The sequence below is a fragment of the Terrapene carolina genome, unplaced genomic scaffold (assembly GCF_002925995.2).
Source record: "Terrapene carolina triunguis isolate 2854851 unplaced genomic scaffold, T_m_triunguis-2.0 Scaffold692, whole genome shotgun sequence".
Classification (NCBI taxonomy): domain Eukaryota; kingdom Metazoa; phylum Chordata; order Testudines; family Emydidae; genus Terrapene; species Terrapene triunguis.
In genome coordinates, this window is record NW_020665043.1 from 17,369 (window position 1) to 27,591 (window position 10,223).

The following is a 10,223-nucleotide window of genomic DNA, read 5'->3' on the forward strand; positions in this document are numbered from 1 at the left end:
AAAAAAAAAAAAAAAAAAAAAAAAAAAAAAAAAAAAAAAAAAAAAAAGAAAGAAAGAAATTACGAGACGCCTGTAGGCTAGTGTCCAAGAACCACACGCAGAAGTAGCCACACAGACAACGCTCCTACATTCGCTGCGGGGGGCGTCGGTACACCGGATTTGTCGGCAGGGGAAACTGAGGCATGGTGCATTATGCCCTCGCTCTAGGAGGGGAGTGGGGGCTGGTGGGATAGAACGGGGGGGGCTGGGAGCCAGGACTCCTGGGTTCTCTCCCCAGATCTGGGAGGGAAGTGGGGGCTGCTGGGTTAGAGCAGGGGGGCTGGGAGCCAGGACTCCTGGGTTCTCTCCCCGGCTCTGGGAGGGAAGTGGGGGCTGGTGGGTTAGAGCAGGGGGACTGGGAGGTGGTGTTGTCTAGTGGCAAGGAGTTAGGATGCCTGGGATCTATATCCAGCTCAGATACGTGGCTGTGGGCAAATCATGTCTCGTCCTGCCTCAGTTTCCCCTCCTGCCCTGTTGCCTATCTGGATTGGAAACTTTGGGACAGGGACTCTTGCTTGCTGGTGTCTGGCACAAGCCCCTCCCCCCCACCAATCTCAGTGGAGCCTGGTCACTGGTCATTCTCTGATGCGGCCAGCACAATGGGACCCCCAATCTCCTTGCTCTGGGGCTTCTAGCCACTACTGTAACATGTCCAACAAACCACGCCTGTTTTACAGAGGGGGAAACCGAGGCAGGGGGAGCCACTCGTCAGATTCGGGAGGGCTGGCTCCGACCCCCACATTCTCTCAGCGCTTGCCCCCTCTGGGCCGATCCCAATCAGAACCCCGGCTCGCGAGCCCGCAACGCCAACGCCCCTTCAGGCGCGTGCAGGGCCGAGGAGATGGGGGCCAGGATCAGCTCACGGGGAGCATCTGGGCTGGGGAGATGGGGTGGGGGGCGTCTCTTCGCTCGAATGAACGAGGCGGTCTGCAAAGAGCCGGGTTTCGAGGCGTCAAAACTGAACAAAAAGGGCTTAAAACGACACCCCCACACACCCTTTTCCGTGGGGAAACCACAGGAGAGATCAGACCCCACAACCTCTCGGGAACTGGCGCGGTCCCAGAGCTGGGATCGGGGAAATAGCTAAGAAGCTGGTGACAGAAGAGGCAAGGAAGGCTGACGTGGGGCCAGCTGCCCGGGGTTAGCCACACCCAGTTGGCCTTCGTTCTACGGCAGGGATCGGAACCACCGGGCCATTCGTGGCAACCCCCCGCCCCGGCCTGAGATCAGAACCGCTGGCCTGTGCATGGCAGCCTTCCCAGCTCCCCTCCGCTGGATCAGAACCACCTGGCAGACTCCCCGAACCCCGTCCAACCGGATCAGACCGGCAGCACCCCCCACCACCACCTCCTTACGGTGTCGGATCGGAACTGTGAATTTCAACCTCCCGCCCGCGCCCCAAAACTCCGGCCCCACTGGGTCTGTCTGGTTCTGTCTCCGGCCCGGATCTCGCACACGCACGCACGCACACGCACACACACACGGGAAGCCGGGGCCGCGCCCTGACGCGGACGTACCACTCCTCGTCCTTGTGCGCCAAGAAGAAGTCCTGCATCTGCTGGCGCCGGAAATCCAACTTGTAGTCGTTGTACCGCTTGACGGCCTCCGTCTCGTCCACCGAGTCGTCCAGGGACAGCAGGAATTCCTTGAAGCTCTTCATGACGGGCGGGGCAATGCCCACGTCCACCTCCGCGATGTTGCCTAGTCTGCTTGGGGTGGGGTGGGGGGCGAGACCGTCAGTGTGCGCAGGGGAAGGCCGAGGTGGGGGAGGCAGGTTGGGAGGAGCAGGAAGTGGGCGATTTACCTGGCTTGGATGGGCAGGAGATGGTGCTGCTGCATCACGTGCATATCAGGGTGCGCCCAGGGCTGGGGGGGCCCGTAGGTGGGGCCGGCGGTCGCCCCGCTGTACGGCATCTCGTACCCGCTGTGGTAAGGGTCGGCGCTGTGCTCATCCCTGTGGGGGGATAGGTGAGGGGTCAAAATCACTTTGGGCGAGGTTGGGGTCTGCTAGAAAGCCCCAGGGCATAACCAGTTAGTTCATTTTACTGTTCATTTATGGGGTGATGTCGTGATTCACGCGTCACGTACAATCATCATATGTTGACTACAGTTAAGTTGCAGGATTTCAGACGAATAAGACTGATTAGTAATTGGAAGGGATATGACGGAGGTCGATAAAATCGTGACCGACGTGGAGAAAGCAAACAAGGACGTGTTATTTACTCCTTCTCCTAACACACGAACTAGGGGTCACTCAATGAAATGAAGAGGCAGCAGGTTGAAAACAAACAGAAGGACGTATTTCTTCACACAATGCACAGTCAACCTGTGGAACTCCTCGCCAGATGATGTTGCTGTGACGAACTGGGACTGTTCTTAACGTGGCCTTTGAATGCTGAATGGGGAGTGTTGGCTGGGAAGGCAGGGGAGTGTGACTAGGATGGTCTGCATGGGGGGATGGGAGACTGGCCTTGAGGGAGAATACCTGAGCATGTAACATGAGAACCCAGGAAGGGGTTAGAGGCCAGGTGACACCTTTGCCCGGGAAACTGAACAAAGGCTGGGGAGAGAGTTTCAGGAGCTGACTGGTAATGGAGGGAGCCCAGATGGGGCTCTGCCCCCCCCAATGGGGCTGTGGTGTCCCTGGGACCCCAAGATGGACCTAACTGGGGGGCGGGTCCTGTTGCCTGTGCCTGCAAGACCTGTCTTGGACTGTGTTCCTGTCGTCTGAATAAACCTTCTGCTTTACTGGCTGGCTGAGAGTCATGGTGAATCGCAGGAAGCCGGGGGTGCAGGGCCTTGTGTCCCCCCACACTCCATGACAGTTGCGAAGGCCAAAGACTAGAACAGGGTTCAAAAAAGAACTAGAGAAGTTCATGGAGGACGGGTCCATCAATGGCTATTAGCCAGGCTGGGCAAGGATGGTGTCCCTAGCCTCTGTTTGCCAGAAGCTGGGAATGGGCGACAGGGGATGGGTCACTGGATGATTTCCTGTTCATCTGGGGCACCTGGCATTGGATACTGGGCTAGATGGACCTTTGGTCTGGCCGAGTACGGCCATTCTTATGTTGGTTAATTATCTATTAGGTATCTGAGTAAATAGGGCTGAAACGCAAGGCCTGTCAGATTTTAGCTTAGTTATACTAGGCCTTAGAGTTAGGAAATACTTGACATAAGTCAGTGGTTCTCAACCAGGGGTATGCATACCCCAGGGGGGTACGCAGAGGTCTTCCGGGGGTACATCCACAGGGGTCGGAAACCTGCGGCAAGCATGCCAAAGGCGGCACGGGGGCTGATTTTTAGTGGCACGCTGCTGCCAGCCAGGGTCCTGGCCGCCAGCCCCGCTCAGCCCGCGGCCGGCCTGGATGGACGGTACCCGGGCCGGCAGCGGGCTGAGCGGGGCCAGAGGCCGGGACCGCGGCTGGCAGGGGCTAACCGGTCTGGGGTTCTATCTGCCGCACGCGCTGCCGCTCTGGCACGCGAAACCTTAAATCAACGAAGATTTGGCAACACCACTTCTCAAAGGCTGCCGACCCCTGCTCTAGATATTTGCCTAGTGTTACAACAGGCTACATAAAAAGCACTAGCAAAGCCAGGAGAAACTCAAATTTCCTACAGACACGGGCTAGTTTATACTGCTCCATACAGTAAGTACAGTATTTATAGTCCAATTGATTTCTTTTATAATTAGATGGGAACAATGAGAAAGTCAGCAGCTTTTCAGTACTAGTGTGGCGGGGACACTTTTGTGGTTTAATGTCTGATTTTGTAAGCACGTCATTTTCAAGTGAGGTGTAACTTGGGGGTACACAAGAGAAATCAGACTCCTGAAAGGGGGACGGAAGTCTGGAAAGGTTGCGAGCCACAGATATAAGTAAGTGACCAACGAATGACCCTATGCCACAAGATTACAGGGAAAAGATGTACACCTCTACCCCAATATAACGCAGTCCTCGGGAGCCAAAAAAATCTTACCGTGTTATAGGTGAAACTGCGTTATAGTGAACTTGCTTTGATCCACCGGAGTGGGCAGCCCCCCCCCCCCGGAGCACTGCTTTACCGCGTTATATCCGAATTCGTGTTATATCGGGTCGCGTTATAGCGGGGTAAAGGTGTACTGTGAAAAATTGACCGTCGGGTTAATTTTGGATTACAAGATGCCCATTTTTTTCCTAACGCCTGCCCTGACCAATGTGTGTAAATGTTAATGAGACTCAAAGAAACCCATAACCCTATGAAAAATGGGGTACCCCAATATTCTTGGGGGACAATACAAAGAAGGAAAAAATGTCAACGCTTTCACATGCAGAGTGTAGGTGCAGTGAGAATCACAAGATAAAAGAAGCCAGCCAGATTGGACAGAGCAATCATGAGCAACTTCGGTTTCATTTCATCAAAAACCCAGTCAACGAAGGTTTTTGACTTCGAACGGGCACATTCGGGGAGATGAAAGGAACTAGTCGAAGAAGTCAGCTGGGCCGAAAGAGCGCCAGGAGGCTCGGAACGCAAAAGCGATCTGAAACAAGGGGGGAAAAACGTGCCAGGAAAGGCTCCAGGCCCGGCTGGATGAATAACGACCTCCGAGAAGTGAGGAGAAGTCAGCAGAGAGCAGGGGATGACCAGCAAAGAAAGCGGTTAGGACTGAAGCGAGAATGGCTAAAAGTCCAGCTGGATAATAGTGGATTTTTTAAGCATTCCCCCCCAATTTGTATCATTTAAATTTTTTCACAGTTGCGCAAAATTAGAAGTTTTAAGCATTTTAAGTTTTATCCATTTAAATTTTCACAGTGGCAGGAAACGACGGGCTGAGATTCGAAAAGCGGAAGCTTGATCATTGTTAAAACTAGGGCTGCCGATTAATCGCAGTTAACTCAAAAAAATTAATCGCGATTAATCGCACTGTTAAACAAGAGAATCCCAACTGAAATGCATGAAATATTTTCAGATGTTTTTCTACATTTTCAAACACAATGATTTCTATTACAACACAGAATTCAAAGTGTACAGTGCTCACTTGATATGATTATTTTGATTACAAATATTTGCACTGTAATAATGATAAACAAACGAACTAGTTTTTTACAATTCACCTCATACAAGTATTGCCATGCAATCTCTGTCATGAAAGCGCAACTTACAAATGTAGATTTTGTTTGTTTGTTACATAACTGCACTCAAACAAAACAACAAACTTTAGAGCCTACAAATCCACTCAGTCCTACTTCTTGTTCAGCCAATCGCTGAGACAAACTCCTCGGGGGAGAATTGTATGTTAAAATTGGAGAAGATGGGAATCAATATGAAAATTGAAAGGTGGATAAGGAACTAGTTAAAGAGGAGACTACAATAGGTCATACTGAAAGGTGAACTGTCAGACTGGAGGGAGGTTACTAGTGGAGTTCTTCAGGGATCGGTTTGGGACCAATCTTATTTAATCTTTTTATTACTGACCTTGGCACAAAAAGTGGAAGTGTGCTGATAAAGTTTGCGGATGACACAAAGCTGGGAGGTATTGCCAATACAGAGAAGGATCAGGATATCCTACAGAAAGATCTGGATGATCTTGTAAACTGGAGTAACAGTAATAGGATGAAATTTAATAGTGAAAGTGCAAGGTCATGCATTTAGGGATTAATAACAAGAACTATTGTTATAAGCTGGGGAGGCATCAGTTGGAAATAACAGAGGAGGAGAAGGACCTCGGAGTATTGGTTGATCACAGGATGACTATGAGCCGCCAATGTGATATGGCTGTGAAAAAAGCTAATGTGGTCTTGGGATGCATCAGGCGAGGTATTTCCAGTAGAGATCAGGAGGTGTTAGTACCGTTATACAAGGCACTGGTGAGACCTCATCTGGAATACTGGGTGCAGTTCTGGTCTCCCATATTTAGGAAGGATGAATTCAAACTGGAACGGGTACAGAGAAGGGCTACTAGGATGATCCGAGGAATGGAAAACCCGTCTTATGAAAGGAGACTCAAAGAGCTTGGCTTGTTTAGCCGAACCAAGAGAAGGCTGAGGGGAGATCTGATTGCTCTCTCTCTCTATAAATATATCCGAGGGATAAATACCAGGGAGGGAGAGGAATTATTTAAGCTCAGTACCAACGTGGACACAAGAACAAAGGGATATAAACTGGCCATCAGGAAGTTTAGACTTGAAATGAGACGAAGGTTTCTGACCATCCGAGGAGTGAAGTTCTGGAACAGCCTTCCAAGGGGAGCAGTGGGGGGGGAAAGATTGGCAGAGGCCCTGGGGGCTTTTCGCCTTCCTCTGCAGCGTGGGTCATGGGTCACTTGCTGGAGGATTCTCTGCACCTTGAAGTCTTTAAACCACGATTTGAGGACTTCAATGGCTCAGACATAGGTTAGGGGTTTGTTGCGGGAGTGGGTGGGTGAGATTCTGCAGCCTGCGTTGTGCAGGAGGTCAGATTAGACGATCATATTGGTCCCTTCTGACCTTAAAGTCTCTAAGTCTCCAGCTCTGTTTTACCCACATTCTGCCGTATATTTCATGTTATAGCAGTCTCGGATGATGACCCAGCAAGTTGTTTGATTTACAAACACTTTCACAGCAGATCTGACAAAACACAAAGAAAGTACTGATGTGAGATTTCTAAAAATAGCTACAGCACTCAACCCAAGGTTTAAGAATCTGAAGTGCCGTCCCAAATCTGAGAAGGACGAGGTGTGGAGCATGCTTTCAGAAGTGTTAAAAGAGCAACAGTCAGATGCAGAAACTACAGAACCCGAACCACCAAAAAAGAAAATCAACCTTCTGCTGGTGGCATCTGACTCAGATGATGAAAATGAACATGCGTCAGTCCGCTCTGCTTTGGATCGTTATCGAGCAGAACCCATTATCAGCATGGACACATGTCCTCTGGAATGGTGGTTGAAGCATGAAGGGACATATGAATCTTTAGTGCATCTAGCAGGTAAATACCTTGCGACGCCGGCTACAACAGTGCCGTGCGAATGCATGTTCTCTCTCTCAGGTGACATTGTAAACAAGACGTGGGCAGCATTATCTCCTGCAAATTGTAACCAAATGTGTTTGTCTGAGCGACTGGCTGAAGTAGGACTTGCAGGCTCCAAAGTTTTACATTGTTTTATTTTTCAGTGCAATTTTTTGTACATAATTCTAGATGTGTAAGTTCAACTTTCAGGATAAAGAGATTGCACTACAGTACTTGTATGAGGTGAACTGAAAAATACTATTTCTTTTGTTTTTTTAAAGTGCAAATACTCGTAATCAAAAATAAATATAAAGTGAGCACTGTACACTTTGTGTTGTAATTGAAATCAATATATTTGAAAATGGAGAAAACATCCAAAAATATTTAAATAAATGGTATTCCACATTATTAACAATGCGATTAATTGCGCGGCTAATTTTTTTTAATCGCTTGACAGCTCTAGTTAAAACACAAATCATCAACGCTGTGTGACCAAATATACAAACTAAACATCCTTAATCGAACTAACTAGTTTTCAAGTAATGTTTTTCTTCCTTTGCCTAGCGGTAAATTGCGATTATCATAAGCGATGGAAATGATTTTTCATCCCTCTCCGTGAAATGGATGCTTGCAGATGAAAATCTAATCTTTCTGAGCCTGAACGAGGGCATGACGGCAGTACGGCTGATGGAAAAGTGTGTCTAGAAAGGGAAGTCGCCCTCTCGGAGGTGGAAGAAAAACGTAAGAGATTAACGTGCTCAAATCAGGGAGGAGCGGATAGTTTCCAGCCCAGAATTCTGAAAGAACTGGCATGTGAGATGGTTAGTAGCAAAGATTTTTAATAAATTTATCTATTCAAGGATAGTACTGTATTAATGGCTAATGTTGTACCTACATTTAAGAATGGATATGAGTCAACAATGCGCCCTTGTTGCCAAGAAGGCTAAAGGCATTTTGGGCTGTATAAGTAGGGGCATTGCCAGCAGATCGAGGAACGTGATCATTCCCCTCTATTCGACATTAGTGAGACCTCATCTGGAGTACTGTGTCCAGTTTTGGGCCCCACACTACAAGAAGGATGTGGAAAAATTGGAAAGAGTCCAGCGGAGGGCAACAAAAATGATTAGGGGGCTGGAGCACATGACTTATGAGGAGAGGCTGAGGGAACTGGGATTGTTTAGTCTGCAGAAGAGAAGAGTGAGGGGGGATTTGATAACAGCCTTCAACTACCTGAAAGGGGGTTCCAAAGAGGATGGATCTAGACTGTTCTCAGTGGTGGCAGATGACAGAACAAGGAGCAATGGTCTCAAGTTGCAGTAGGGGTTTAGGTTGGATATTAGGAAAAACTTTTTCACTAGGAGGGTGGTGAAGCACTGGAATGTGTTACAGAGGGAGGTGGTGGAATCTTCTTCCTTAGAGGTTTTTAAGGCCCGGCTTGATAAAGCCCTGGCTGGGATGATTTAGTTGGTGTTGGTCCTGCTTTGAGCAGGGGGTTGGACTAGATACCTCCTGAGGTCCTTCCAACCCTAAACTTCTATGATTCTAATGGGGGGGGGGGTTGATCTTTTTATTCTAACTTCACTAGTATGCAAGACTTTAGAACAAACTGAGAAGGAAAGAATTGAGAGAGAGAAACAGCAAAGGGGATATAACACTGCACAGGTTTACAAAAGGTCGATCATCCGGCTTTCTTCCTTTGAGAAAAGGGCAGGGGAATAGATCAATGTACTTGGATGTAAGCATTTGCTACGGTGCCACACGAGTTAAATCAGGGAAGGTGGGGATTAGTGCAAGAACTGGAAAGCAGACAAGGAACCGGCGGAAGGGGAGAGGGCAACGGGTTGTGTGGCAAGGGGAATTATCGGCCTGGGGGGAGGCTACTCACAAGAGTTCTTCAAGGATCGTTCTCGGGACAGATCTTATTCAGGAGTTTTGTAAATGAGCTCAGCACAACAAGTAGGAGGGTACTCATGAAATTTGGATCGGCGCACAGGAAGAACTAGAAGGCGGGAGTGACAGAAACGGGCTGAAATTCAATAGTCCATAACAACAATTACTGCTACAACCTGGGGCCTCGTCACCTGGAAACAGCCGAGGCGGAGAGCAACCTGGGCGCACGGGCAATGAGCCACCAACATGCCAGGGCAAGGGAAATGGCAAAAATGCGATCTAGGCTGCATTGGGCCAGGTATTGCCAGGAGACCCAGCGAGAGAAATAGTCACGCCGTTGTACAAGGCAGAGGGAAGCCCCCATTTGGAATACGGGCCGCAAATCTGGTGCCCCAAGGTTCAAAAAAGACAAATTTGAACGTGAGTACTTGCAGAGAAGAGCCCCTAGGACGATGAGGGTGACGGAGGGCCCCGTCGTATGAGGGGAGGCTGGATGAATCTGACTCGTTTAGGTTCACAAACTGAACGGGAGCTGCTTGCTTTCTAGAAATACATTACGACAGGCGAAGAGCTATTGGAGCAAAAGGCCAGCGTTGGATAAACTGGCTGGGAACAAATTCAGGCAGGAAATACGACGGCTTCTAACCGTCAGAGGGGTGCGGTTCTGGCTCTGCCTCCCGATGCGAGTTGTGGGGGCAACCAGCTACGGGAGTTTTCAGAGAGCGCACAAACTTATCACCGGGCTGCTGGTGTTAGTGGGGGGCCGGACTTGGCAGCAGTGGGGGTCCCTTTATGTTCCTAACGCTCATGCTTCAGGGCTGCGGCCAGCCACTGTCTGAGGTCAGGAAGGGGTTCCCCCCCCAATAAAACCTCAATGTATTCAGGGAGGTTATTTTTAAATTTCCTTCTTCCGAAGCATCAGGGATTTCCTTCTTCCTTCTCTCGGGAGCTTGGCTCGCTGGTTCTTGCTCACACGCTCAGGGTCTAACGGATCACCTTCGTCTGCAGCATGGGGCACAGGATTATCTGGGTCTCTCTCCTTTGCTAGTCTCCCTCGGGCACCTGGCCCCGCCTACTCTCTGCCTTGGGCACGTAACAGTCTAGCTTCCTATGGGGTGCGGGTGGCACGTGCGCCCAACGGGTCACACCAGCCTCGACCGCCATGGGCTGGCCCAGCAGGGGGTCGTTCACTCACCAGTCCCGGCGCATGCGTTTCTGGGGCGGGCTGAGCTCATGCCGGGGGGGAGAGAAACGCTCCCGGCGGTTGCGGTCGTAGTCCCGGTACTCGCCCCGGCTCCGGCGCTCCCGGCCACGGTCCCATTCCCTGCGGGGGG

The 10,223-nt window shown here is 50.0% G+C and overlaps 1 protein-coding gene across 1 annotated transcript in view; it reads right to left on the bottom strand.

Moving 5' to 3' along the window:
• The window catches only part of LOC112106824 (serrate RNA effector molecule homolog), a 10,449-nt gene extending 266 nt beyond the window's left edge, over positions 1 to 10,183 (bottom strand). The window contains exons 1-3 of the mRNA XM_026659802.1: positions 10,085 to 10,183; positions 1,844 to 1,993; positions 1,557 to 1,748 (exon numbers count right to left, since the gene is read on the bottom strand). Coding sequence (XP_026515587.1) covers positions 1,557 to 1,748; positions 1,844 to 1,993; positions 10,085 to 10,098 — 356 coding nt within the window. The 5' untranslated portion in view covers positions 10,099 to 10,183. The remainder of the gene's footprint in view (positions 1 to 1,556; positions 1,749 to 1,843; positions 1,994 to 10,084) is intronic.
• Positions 10,184 to 10,223: the final 40 nt, after the last annotated feature.